Genomic DNA, 13,931 nt, shown 5'->3' with positions numbered 1-13,931 from the left:
TTGTGACAGATGGGATTCTTGCAAGCAGCATATGGCTGGGTTATGTTTTCTGATCCATCCCCCCACCCTGTGCCTTTTCATGGGTGAGTTTAAGCCATTGACATTTATTGATATTATGGATTTAATGTATTGTAGTGCCATTGTTCTAAAAAACGATTTGTTTACTCTGATATATTACAAGTATTATAGTGATGTTCTTGTTTATAAGAGGTCTTTTAGTACCTCTTTCAGGGCCGGCTTGGTGATAGTTGCCTCCTTTAACTGTTGTTTATCTAAGAAGGTTTTGATCCCTCCATCTAGCTTGAATGAAAGTCTAGCAGGATATATTATCCTTGGTTGAAACCCTTTTTCATTCAGGGCTCGATAGATATCTTGCCACTCCCTTCTGGCTTTTAGAGTTTGAGTGGAGAAATCTGCAGAAAGGCTTATAGGTTTTCCCCTGTATGTGACTTTTTGTTTCTCTCTTGCAGCCTTTAGGATCCTTTCTTTATCCTTACTTCTTCTCATTGTGACTATGATGTGTCTTGGTGTTTTCAGGTCTGGGTTGATTCTGTTTGGTACTCTCTGGGCCTCTTGCACCTTGATATCCTTTCTGTTATTCAGGTCTGGGAAATTTTCTTGTATTATTTCCTCTAGAATGTTTGCTTCCCCTTCCTCTCTTTCTTCCTCTGGCAGGCCAATTATACGAATGTTACTTCTTTTGAGATCATCCCATATGTCTCTGTTGTTGTTTTCAGTGTCTCTCAATCTCTTTTTAAGCTCTTTCACCTCTTTCTTAGTTTTCTCTAACTCATCCTCTGTCTGAGTAATTCTGTTTTCTGCTTCTGTTAGTCTGCTTTCCCTTGCCTCAGCTTCTTTCTTCATTACAGCTATTTCAGCTTTCAGTTCTCTAATTGTCTCAATATAATCAGTATTTTCCTTGGGGGTCTCAACTGTTGTTTCCCTAATACTGCCATTCCTTTCCTCCAATGTTGTTTTCATTTCTGTGATTAATAAGTTTATTATTGCTTGCATACTTTTCTTATCTATGGTTACTTCTGACTGATTTGTGGTTTCTGCTGGGCTCTTGTCTTCATTCATTGGGGTAGCAGTTTTATTTGTTTTTAATCTACCCATTTTTTTTTATTTATGTGTTTCTCTCTCTCTTTTTTTTTTAATGCTCTGTTGTTCCTCAGTTGTGGTGATTTGAGCACAAGTAACACTGTACTAAATACCTTTATGACAATTGCACTCACCAACCTCCAGAATTACAGTAGCAACTGAAGTAAGTATTGAAGGAGTTTAATCATTACCAGTTAGCCAAAAAATTTCTCCAGTCCGTGAAAAAATAGTAACCAAATCCCAGTGAAGAAAGAGAAAAGAAAGAGAGGATAGCAAGAATAGACAGTTATGCAAATCTACTATCCAGTGTATATTCTAGGGGTAACAAGAGTGTAAAGGGAACTAGAGCAGAGATACACACATAGAGAGTCCACTCTGGGTCAGATTTCTTCCCCAAAGTAATTCACAAATTCAGAAAGACAAAGAAGAAAGAAGTGTATGACAAGATAAAAAAAAATAATAATAATAATAATAAAGAGATAGAGAGAGATAAGAGAGAGAAAAGGGAGAAGATAAGAAGAAGGGTTGTAATTAAAGAGCAGTGCGAGGAACTTCCCAAATGTGTATCAGTGAGTTAAAAAAAAAAAAAAAAACACCCTGTTTGGTGGTATGGGGTATCCTGCTAGTAGCTGGTCCCAGGCACTGCTTATGGGGGGGGGGGGGGGCGGCGGGAAGGATGTATGCTTGAAAATTAAAAGGAAGAAAAAAGAATTTTTTTCCCCTATTCTAATTCTTAACCCAAATTAAGTTATAGACACATCCTTGGTATGACCGCTATGGCCCCTTATTGGCTGGCCTGCTAAAGGCAGAAAATCCTATTGTTTACACGAGATGTGTCCGGAGCTCCAAGGCTAGCCGCTTCTCAGTCCGCCATCTTCCGGGAAACCCCTCCCTCCAGACTTTTTTAAAGGATTTCTCAAAAATGAAAACTAGCTCCAAATCCTTTGATCCAATGAGAGCTATACTCAAGAAGTCTTTGGATCTGTTCTCAGGGCCGCGGTGGACCCTGCAGACTCCCAAGAGAAAGCCCCCGAGCTAAAGTGCTCTCTCCAGTTCCTCTGCCCGCCGCGCTCTGCAATCGGAGGAGGAGCCGCCTTCCTGGGCGGGCGGAGGACTATGCCTGGCGCACTCGCCTTGCCCGGCGCCCTGGGAATTCTGGAGCCCCGCTAGTCCGTGTCACCTTTACTCTAATTCTTAACCCAAATTAAATTGTACTCACTTTTTGGTGTCATCCCTTATTAACTGGCCTGCTAAAGGCAGAAAATCCTACCGTTGCCGACGATGCGGTCAGAGCGCTCGCTGTCAGCGACCACTTTTTATATTTCTTTATGTACCCCAATAACTACCTAATCCTACCCAGAAGAGTGTAAGCAAGCAGAGAGAAACTGAGACAGGTGGTTGCTGATGGTACTGCCCTGAAAGTAGGAGTGGTTACAGGTGTGGCTTGGAAAGGTGGAGGCAGACTTATTCCAAGTGAAATCAGTAAAGAAAGACATGGATCATATGTAGACTACAAATAACTGAAACAGAAATTTTGCAAAAATTTATAATAATACCTGGACTGACACTTCCACTTCCACTTTATGAAAACTGTGGTAGTTACTGAAAGGAACTGGAAAGAGAATTGGGAGGATAGGTAGAGTGGTCTTGGGGGGACAACACTGGAACTTTACCAGTGGATGGAGTAAGTTAAGTAGAAATAATTATAGTGAAAACAAAACAATTTATATGAAGTGAAACTGTACTCCTGAGTTTTTATAACATAATCAAGCAACAAATCAACAAAGGCAGGAAATTTTTCTAAGATCTGGATAAATTAAATTTTACTACAACTTCAGCATACTTGTATTTTTATTATTTTTTCTTTTCTATCTAGATGTATTTTTCATTGCAACTCAATTATAACAAATCATAATTAACCTTTAAAAAGAAAATAGAAAGCTTTCACTTTCCTACTGTTTGAATCTCTTTGCTGTTTAGAATTTATTTATATGATTTTAGGATCACCATTTTAAATGGCACAGATAGTCAAATAAAAATTCAAGACAGTAGTCCCGGAGGTGGTGCAGTAATAAAGCTTTGGACTCTCAAGCGTGAGGTCCTGAGTTCGATCCCTGGCAGCACATGTGCCAGATTGATGTCTGGTTCTTTCTCTCTCCTCCTATCTTTCTCATTAATAAATAAATAAATAAAATCTCTTTAAAAAATCAAAAGATGACTTAAAAAAAGAGAGAAAGACCTTCACCTCTTACATTTTCTCACCCTTTTGCTTAGGCAAATGAACTAACTACTCATTTATCATGATATTGGAAAGGGTGGGCAAGACAGGAATAGTCTATGGGGATAAAACGTTTATGATCATCTTTGGGTGATCATGGGTGTATTCTGTAAGCTTCCCAATTCACTGTTAAGCCATCACTAATAGCTCTGAGAAAAACTGAGAACCCTCCACCATGGAACTATTTACCATTGATAAAGGGACAACATAAAGTCAAAGAGGAATATTTTCCTAATGTTGATTTCAGAATAAATGTCCAAAATGTGTGTTCATAGGCAAAGTTTAGCAAGGTCACATCCTGTGTTCATATAGGGATTATTTCTAATTTTTCAAAGAACTTCATAAATCACCAATTGAAAAAAAGAAAAGAAAGAACTGGAAACAGTTGTGAAAGGACCCACTGGCTTTATTATTGGATACTTAGTAAAGCCAGTTCACCAGGAAATTTAAAAAATCAATTTAACTTATAAATTATAGACATATATGTATCTACTATTCTTTTAAAGTAAGGTCAAAGTAACCACTTTGAATTAGAACTTGCTCATTGTTGTTCTCTAAGAAATAATATAAATAAATCCTACCTGCACATTTGATATTTATGAGTGATTTTCAGTTACAAAAATGTTCATATTTAAGATAACAGATGACTTAGCACAAGTGTTTTGGCCATAGGAGAAACATGTCACTCCAGAGACAGAATTTTAAGTTTGTTTTGGGGTCTGACCAAATATTTTCTTCAGTAATACAAACAAAAAAACATGGCTTAAAATCTGCCTGTCGAAAAAAAAAAATACTAGACTGTGACCTAAGACTTTCTGAGCACAGAGAAGAAATGTGTTCATTTCTGGGAAATTTAAGTGGATCTTTGTTTCATTTGGACTCTGCATCACCACTCAGAAGTGCAGAACAGCCACTTGTAAGCAGAGAGATCTTCATTCTAAGGAAAAGCAAATCAATCCAGATCTAAGACAGCCATAGCGAGGGGCTAGGCGGTGGTGCACGAACGCACATGCTACGGTGCCCAGGACCCAGGTTCAAGCCCCTAGTCCCCACTGCAGGGGAAAAGCTTCACAAGTGGTGAAGCAGTGGGTATCTATCAGTCTCTCTCTCCTTTTCTATCTCCACCTTCCTCTCAATTTTTCTCTGTCTCTATAAAATTAAATAAAGTTTAAAAATTTAAACTTTTAAAAAAAATGGGACACCTGGTTGAGTGCATCTGTTACCATGCACAAGGACCCAGGTTCTAGTCCCCAGTCCCCACCTGCAGGAGGAAAGCTTTGCGAGTGCTGAAGCAGGGATGCAGGTGTCTGTCTGTTCATCTCCCTCTCTATCTCCCCTTCCCTCTCAATTTCTGGCTGTCTCTATCAAATAAATAAAGATAATAAAAAATTTTAAAAAGCACACTATTCAAGTGAGCAAACACATTTTAAAAAATTAAAGAATATCATCATAGTGTAATTCACACTCAAACTAGAGACAGTCTCTCTCCTGCATATTGTCAGTTATTCCTCACAGGATACAAAATATTGTGGAACACATGAGATATTACAGACTGTGACACTGAATGCATTCTAAGCTTGTACATCAAGTTGTGTTTAAACGTGAGTTTAGGACCAGTTCTGACCATTCCTACATTTATCTGTGTGCGCTATTTAAATGAGTCATTTATAGTTTTACTTTTTTGAAACCCACAAAAGAATAATATGAGTAAAACTTCTTGTGAATCTCTTTTGCTTCTGCAGGAGGGATTTTTGAAACTGTGGAAAACGAACCTGTTAATGTTGAAGAGTTAGCGTTCAAGTTCGCAGTCACCAGCATTAACAGAAACCGGACCCTGATGCCTAACACCACACTAACCTATGACATACAGAGAATTAACCTTTTTGACAGTTTTGAAGCCTCACGGAGAGGTAACTATTTTCACACTCTTAAAAGCCTCTTTGGGTGATATGTCTGTTGTAAGAATCACCTTTCTGCTACCTGCGTTTTTTTTTTTTTTTCAAAGGGGATGTCTTTGTGTAAATGGGTTACAAACAATGTTGGTCCTTGATGTTACTGTCCGGTACAATCTGAACTATCCTAATGGATGTAACCTAGTTATGTTTTTCTGGGCCTTTTCTGATTAGCTTACTCTTCAATGCCTTCCACTGTATGATTAACTGGTTCTGCTGAGAACAGAAAATGTCAAGCTTGATGTGTTTTTCCTTCCTAAGCCTGAGATACCACCATGAAATTGTACAGTGTGGTCAAATAAAACCTGGTGGAAGGTCATATCCACAGAGCATGTGGAAATGCCCGTGACACACATAACTCACACCCTGAATTTTAACAGGTTGTAAGCTACTGGGTTTACTCAACAATATTTTCAACTTCAAATTAAAAAAATATATATCCTCTTTACAAAACCAGAAAAAATATGAAGATTAAAGCCACAGAGCACAATCTCTGTATTTGATTCTGTTTTTCCTCTGAGCAGAAGATAAGTTCCTAAAAAGTAATCTGCTTTATCTGTGGGCTGCAACTTTTCATGTCACTGGAAATGTAGGCCTTGGGAAATAGGGGCCATATGTGAGTCTTTGAAGCCAGGTCATGTTCATTAGGTAACCTTGACATCTGGCAAGGTGACTGTTAAGACTGAAACAGTTTTTGTTGTTCTTGTTGTTTATGTGTGGCAGTAGTGGTATGCATGTGTGTGTGTGTAAACAAAGCCTGCACATCATCCTAGAACATGAGAGACTCTTTTTCTCACAGAAGAATATATTAGCCATAAATATACACAAATAAATAGAAGGCAGTGGTGTTGTGTTAATGCTCATCTCCAAGTCAATAAATGCTAGTTGTTTACAGGTAAAATTAACCCAGTGAGAATCCTAGGCTTCAGTTAACATGATTATGACATACTGTTTTTCAAAGTTTTAAGGTTTCTTTTTTTAAATATTCTACTTATTGGGTAGAGTTAGAGAGAAACTGAGAAGGAAGGGAGAGGTAGGGTGAGAGAAAGAGAGACGTCTGTAGCACTGCTTCACTGCTCATGAAGCTTTCCCCAGCCCCCACTCCTAAAGGTGGAGATGGGAACTGGAACAGGTCCCTGGGCATTATAACGTATATACTCAAACAAGTGTATCACCACCAGGCCTCAGTATTTAGTTAGTTTTTTAAATTTTTTTATTATTTATTTTCCCTTTTGTTGCCCTTTTTGTTTTATTGTTGTTGATATCATTGTTGTTGGATAGGACAGGGAGAAAAGGAAAGAGGAGGGGAAGACAGAGAGGGGGAGAGAAAGACAGACACCTGCAGACCTGCTTCACCGCCTGTGAAGTGACTGCCCTGCAGGTGGGGAGCCCAGTGATCGAACAGAGATCCTGACGCCGGTCCTTGCACTTCGCCCACCCTCTGTATTTAGTTCTTTATAGACAAAATCTGTCTTCTTAGATGAAAGGTGAAAGATTTTTTTTTTCTATTTTGACATGGTTTTACTACAAGAACTTTTCTTTTTAGTGTCAGCAAGATAGTTCATTTGGGTGGTGTGCTTGTGTTTCTCTGGTCATGACCCAGGGTCAAGTCCTGCCCTCATCTCACCAAAGGAAGTCTCAGTACTGTGGTGTCTATTATTATTATTATTATTATTATTATTATTATTTATTCCCTTTTGTTGCCCTTATTGTTTTATTGTTGTAGTTATTGTCGTCATTGTAGGGTAGGACAGAGAGAAATGGAGAGAGGAGGGGAAGACAGAGAGAGGGAGAAAAAGACACCTGCAGACTTGCTTCACCACCTGTGAAGGGATTCCCCTTGCAGGTGGGGAGCTGGGGGCTTGAACCCAGATCCTTATGCTGGTTCTTGAGCTTTGCGCCACCTGTGCTTAACCCACTGCACTACAGCCCAACTTCCTGTGTTGTCTTTTTTTTTTTTTTTGTCTCTTTCTCGTCTTCATGTCTGTCCCTGTCTTTATCTCAGGCTTCCTATCTGAAAAAGTCAGCCCTCAGCACTGAAGCCTCAGGGATGACAAAAAATAAAATATTTGTTTCTTTTTGAACACAGAATTGTAGATACTACATAGATTTTATCAATCAACAAATAATACAATTTTATACAACACTTAAACTTTTTTATAAAGAGTCTTCAAATAAAGTATCATAATGTGCTAGATAATTCTTTTTCTCCCCCTCCCTCAGACAGACACACATGCACACACACACACACACACACACACACACACACACTGTTGAATAAATACTTTAGGAAGACAACCATATTTAACTGTATACTCAATACACATAAAAATTGAAAAATTTTTTTGTGAGTTGAAGTACCTGCCATGCTTGTAAATTAAACACCCCCAAAGCATCTTAAACTGGCAATCTGATGGCAAACAGAATTCAAAAGAATTGATTTTACATCAAGTAGTATTAGCAACCCAGAGCTAGATATTAGCCGAGTTCTTAATCCATTGTCCATGCCAGACAAAATAACAGTTCATATACTCTCACGTTTTTATTGCTAACCAATAAAAATACATTCATAAAAGAAGCCTCTGGGGACAATAGCAATGTATGCATATAACATTTAATGCAGAAAATTACATTTTCATAGCTCACTGTGTAATTCAATGCCAAAGAGCTGAGAATCAGTAAGAGTAAGAACTTAGCACATGCCAGTTCAAAATTTTGCTCTATTTAATTCAATAGTTCAATTCTTTCTTATAAGTTTCCAATTACTTTAAACTAACATTAAAACATAAAGTTTTATTTTATTTTATTTATTTCCTTTTGTTGCCCTTGTTTTAAAACATAAAGTTTAAAAAATTCTTAATGTATATTTAATGCCTGCATAAAATGAAATAAAAAACACATAGAAGACAATCTACATCATTTTTTTTTTAAAGAATTGGTTAATATGGCCTATGGCCATACCACCCTGAAAATGTCCAATCTTGTCTGATTTCAGAAGCTAAGCAGCGTTGGGCCTGGTTAGTATTTGGATGGGAGAATTTGTTAATATGTATCAAGTAACTAAAATATTTTAGTACCCTTTAATTACAGTTACGGATTTACTTTAAGAAAGTAATCTTCATTGGTGCAATCGGTTAGCGTGTGGTACTTATACAGAAAGTAATCTAGGGAGTCGGGGCAGTAGTGCAGTGGGTTAAGCACAGGTGGCGCAAAGCGCAAGGACCGGCGTAAGGATCCGGTTCGAGTCCCCCGGCTCCCCACCTGCAGGGGAGTCGCTTCACAGGTGGTGAAGCAGGTCTGCAGGTGTCTGTCTTTCTCTCCCCCTCTCTATCTTCCTCTCCTCTCTCAGTTTCTCTCTGTCCTATCCAACAACAACATCAACAACAATAATAACTACAACAAGGGCAACAAAACGGAATAAATAAACATTTAATATATATATATAAGTAATCTAAAATTCAGAGTACTGTGCAATTACTCTCACTCACCAACATTAACTTAAGTGTTCAGTTTTACAGGGATAATTAAATAAATCATGATATACCTACCCATGGACTGGGCTATTCTACAGACACTCAAATTATACTCACGAAGAATCCTTTTTAATGCTAAATACACTTTTAATTACTAATTCATTTATTTTATTATGAAACTAAGAATGAGAAAAAGGGCACAGCAAAGCACTGCTTCGCCCTGACATAAAGTGGTGCTAGAGATGGAACTTCACTCTCTGGGACCTCAGACACACAAGCTGATGCTCTGACGAGATGACTACCTCCACATTTCTCTAAATTCATTGAAAAGAATTTCTTCATGACGCTTCTTTTTATAGACTTTGAAACACCAAAAAATTAAAAAATTGAAGCCCATAATGCTACAATGACAGGCCCTCTTCACTCTTCTTAAACTGCAATATTCTAAATCCTTTCATTGTGTCTATAGTCTTTTATTTTATCTTTTATTGCCACCAGGATTATCTCTGAAGTCCAGTGGCTCCATGACAAGCCTACCACTTGTTTATATAAGTAACTTATTTCTATCTTTTTACAAGGACAAAGAGAAACTGAGAGGGGAGAGAGAGAGAGAGAGAGAGAGAGACCCACAGCACAGCTGAAACTTCTCCCCTACAATTGGGACCCAGGGGCTTGAACCTAGGTCTTCTCATGTAATGATATGTGCTCAACCAGGTGACCCACTGCCTTGCCCCTTGCATGTAATCTTAAAATGAAAACATTAATGGGTGTAATAAATGACTTGTATATACACATCAGCTTGATTTTGTTAATGTTGGTTGACCGGGAGGTAGAAAGGCTGACCAGAAGCAGGATTTCTGATGCTGTGTTACTATCCATTGTCTCTGACTTGCTCCATTGTCCATAATTTTAATTGTATTCATCAGTGAGTTGTCCTGGGTGTTTCCTAACATTCTTCTAAATCATGCTGTTCTATTTATTCTGCAATTAATTAAATGTCTACAGGGCTTATAAACAATTTCTGTCAACTTGTTCAGTAGCCTTGAACTCTGTTCTGAATCTGGGTAGACAGGAGTTAAAACCCTTTGCAGTTACCCAGAGAGCCTTCTGGTTTCTGAGACCACATTAATATCTCCATTGCCACTCTGCCATGTGACAGAACTTCATTTTCATAACATTCACTTGGTAAATGGTTTGCAGAGGAGCTCGCAGTGCTCCTGGGTACCACCACACCAAGCAAGGGATTTACGCTCCATCTGAATCAAAGTAATGGAGTGAGACCAGCACTCATTTTTATTTGCAAGGAGTTGGGTCCCGTGATGTGCTACTAATCAATTCTACATTTATATCTCTCTCGGTATTTCAGTTTCTTGGGGCTAGTATAAGAGGGATTAAGCCTATTTCCTCAACATACAGATGGAATTTACAGGGAAGTTTCTAATAATAAAAACAGAGAGTGAAAATTGTGAAAGATTATATTCACAGAACTCTTGTCTTTCTCTCCCCTGCTCCTACCTTCCTTCCCTCTGTGTGCCCCACCCTCACCATTGGGCATCAAGCTTGTGACCAGCTGGCTCTAGGTGTGGCTGCTCTCTTTGGTCCTTCCCACAGTTCCTCTGTCAGTGCCGTGCAGTCCATTTGCAATGCTCTGGAAGTTCCACACATACAGACCCGCTGGAAGCACCCATCCGTGGACAATAAGGATTTGTTTTACATCAACCTTTATCCTGATTATGCAGCTATCAGCAGAGCAGTCCTGGATCTGGTCCTTTATTACAACTGGAAAACAGTGACTGTGGTGTATGAAGACAGCACAGGTATGACACTCAGACAAGACAAGATGTCATCGGGCTGTGAGAAGCAGACTTCCCACAGGCGTAAATCCCATCAGCCAGAGTGCATGAAAATGCTCTTTCCATCGAAGCAAAGGGTGCATTCTAGTTTAAGAATGCTGCATGGGACTGATTTCAATATCTTTCCATGAGCTAATTCTTTCTGATCCTTTCCTCATCAAACTTGGGGAGATTTTTCTTTTCAGTCAGAATATTTTTTATTTATTTATTTATTCCCTTTTATTTCCCTTGTTGTTTTATTGTTGTAGTTATATTATTGTTGCTGTTATTGATGTTATTGTTGGATAGGACAGAGAGAAATGGAGAGAGGAGGGGAAGACAGAGAGGGGGAAAGACAGACACCTACAGACCTGCTTCACCACCTGTGAAGTGACTTTCCTGCAGGTGGGGAGTCGGGGGCTCGAACTGGGAACCTTATATAGATCCTTGGGTTTTGCCCCACGGGCGCTTAACTCACTACGCTACCGCCCGACTCCCTCTAGTCAGAATATTAAAGATGCCATTTCGCATATTCAGTTCCGTTAAGACTATGGCCCTGATTCCATTCCGTAAATACATCTTCAGAAAATGTATTAAAAAGTTTGCAGTGAAAGTTTGAAATGGCCATGCAGCGTGATTTCTACTTGACATGCACCTTTGTCAGTATCTGGGAAACTTTCCAAAGTAGGTTAAAGAAGAGGAACATAGTTAAAGGTTGTGTCAGTAAAGAAAACCATTTCACAGAAAATGGAGTAAGAGCTCACAGGGAAGCATCCTTGATGCACTTGGATTGCTTCACCTGCCTAATGTTGGGTGAGATCAGCACCTCCTCTTTCTCAAAATTTCAAAATCTGAGGTAATTTTTTGTATGCTTTTTATTTTTTAACCAGCACCTTCCCTCTTAATTCTTCTAGTCATACTTAGAGCTCTGATCCCCTTAAATTTTAAGTATATTCTTCAGGTAACTCATGTCTTGTCCCCTTGATAAAGTCCAAGTTCTTCACATTTAAATCTTTACCAGCTATCCATTTCCATCTATCTTCACTCTGTCCTAGGTGCTCTATATTCTCATATCAGTTCTAATGAAGCCCACCAATACTGACCTCCGTGGAGTCCAAATGTCCCCGTGTTCCCTGCCCTCCCCCTCTACTATTCTGAGGTTTGAGTATCCTTTCAACTCTCAAGGCAATTATACTAGCTGACACTCTTTGATCACCAGCAAATATAACTTCTTCTTTTTTTCAATTTTTCAAGTTTTTTAATATTTATTTTCCCTTTTGTTGCCCTTGTTGTTTTTTATTGTTGTAGTTATTGTTGTTGCTATTGATATCATCGTTGTTGGATAGGACAGAGAGAAATTGGAGAGAGGAGGGGAAGACAGAGAGGGGGAGAGAAAGACAGACACCTACAGACCTGCTTCACCACCTGTGAAGTGACTCCCCTGCAGGTGGGGAGTTGGGGTCTCAAACTGGGATCCTTATGCCTGTCCTTGTGCCAAATATTACTTCTTACACCGCTGTAGAGCTCAAGAACACTATCAAACATAGCATTTTATTTCATGCTCTAATGATCTATTTATGTGTTTATGAAACTAGGAGTTCCTAAAAATTGGATTTGTATCTTATGTATTTTTGTAATCCACTGCCTCATGCAGGACTTGCTACGTGGGAACGAGCTTAGTAATTACAGTTTGAAGGGATAATACTATTTACATTCTGATACCGTTTTTCCTTCAAGGGTTGATATTAGCTTCTTTTTTTTTTTAATCTATACATTTGGTAATGAGGCCAATACAATTATCAATGAAAGTTAATAAAGCAAGGCAGATCTTAACAGTTATTTTTGTCAGCACTTGGATTTCACAGTGTCATGGCAGCTTTTTCAGACAAAGATAAAGAGAATGCATCACTTCAGTTTTTCCTCTTGCTGTGGGGCTCAAGGGTTGACCCTGGGTCTCATTCATGGCAAAACAGATACCTCTCCAGGTGAGCTATCATTATAGCTTTTTATAGCATTTCATTGTCATTTTCCATTTCAGAAATTGATGCTATTCCTCAGGAGGAATGAATAGTGAGTGTACTCCATTCGGCACACAATTTTTAAAACAGTCAGATCAAAGCAAATATATATATATATATATATATATATATATATATTAATAATGAAGGACAAGTCTGTTGGATAAGAAGGGTACAATTCCACACAACTCCCACCATCAGAGTTCTCCATCACCTCCCCTCCACCCCCTCCATTGGAAGCTTTCCTATTCTTTATCCCTCTGGGAGTATTGAGCCAGGGTCATTGTGGGATGCAGAAGGTGGAAAGTCGGGCTTCTGCAATTGCTTCTCCACTCGACAGGGGCATTGGCAGGTCGATCCATACTCCCAGTTTGTCTCTCTCTTTCCCTAGTGGGCCAGGGCTCTGGAGAGGGGGTGTTCCACGACACATTGGTGGGGTGGCTGCCTAGAGAAATCAGGTTGGCGTCATGGTAGCATCTGAGGCTTGGTGGCTGAAAAGCATTAAGATATAAAGCAGAACAAATTGTTTAATAATCAGGAACTAAAGGTAAGAATAGAGCAGATGAGATTTGGGGTCTCCATTTTGGGAAAAGTTAAGAAGTCTATTTTAGGTATATTCCAAGAGACCCATGTCTTTAGTAAATCTTAAAAGCAACTATTCTAGTTGGAAATATGCACTTATATATTTTTGTAGGACTACCTTATTTTAGGAAGAAATGAAAGTAAATGATTGAATGTGTAATTTATAAATAATATATTCAAGACAGTCCTACTGGGAAGGATAAGTCACAGGCTGACATATTTTTTAGAGTTTCACCTGCTTGCTATAAAGGAAGAAAATATATTATCCAGTGAACTTTATAGCATAAAGAGCTTACAGAGGGAATATTATATTGTAAAAGTAAGTACAGACAAACCTTCCATGCTGCCTACCTTAGTAAATAGAGAATTCTGTGAGGTCATAAAATAATATTTCTCATTATGTAGTGCCCTACACAGTATAATTTCCTCTCACTATTTTTTTTACCAGCTCTAGCAAAGCAAGATCATCTAAATGAATAAATAAATGAGTGATAGTGAAACTGGTAAGTTTAACTCAAGAAAGAGTTCTATTGAAAGTAGAGGATATAGATCATATGTAGACAAAGTAAAAACTGTTAGTGACGAGTTCGCAAAAGTTGATGTGCTGATTATCTTCCCCATTCTAGGGGAGCAATTCCAGGACCGTTTTGCATTTGAGATCAATCAAACCATCATTTATATCATTTTTTTCCAAG

General features: G+C 38.6%; 1 protein-coding gene across 5 annotated transcripts in view; it reads left to right on the top strand.

Moving 5' to 3' along the window:
* GRIK1 (glutamate ionotropic receptor kainate type subunit 1) overlaps positions 1-13,931 on the top strand; it is a 519,153-nt gene that overhangs the window by 309,258 nt on the left and 195,964 nt on the right. For all 5 annotated transcript variants that reach the window (XM_016190588.2, XM_060198591.1, XM_060198592.1 and 2 more), the window contains exons 2-3: positions 5,122-5,289; positions 10,364-10,621. In XM_016190588.2, coding sequence (XP_016046074.2) covers positions 5,122-5,289; positions 10,364-10,621 — 426 coding nt within the window. The remainder of the gene's footprint in view (positions 1-5,121; positions 5,290-10,363; positions 10,622-13,931) is intronic.

The sequence above is a fragment of the Erinaceus europaeus genome, chromosome 9 (assembly GCF_950295315.1).
Source record: "Erinaceus europaeus chromosome 9, mEriEur2.1, whole genome shotgun sequence".
In the NCBI taxonomy this organism is placed as follows: Eukaryota; Metazoa; Chordata; class Mammalia; order Eulipotyphla; family Erinaceidae; genus Erinaceus; species Erinaceus europaeus.
Note: the sequence above shows the minus strand (reverse complement) of the source record. Positions and strands in the feature narration are given on the sequence as shown.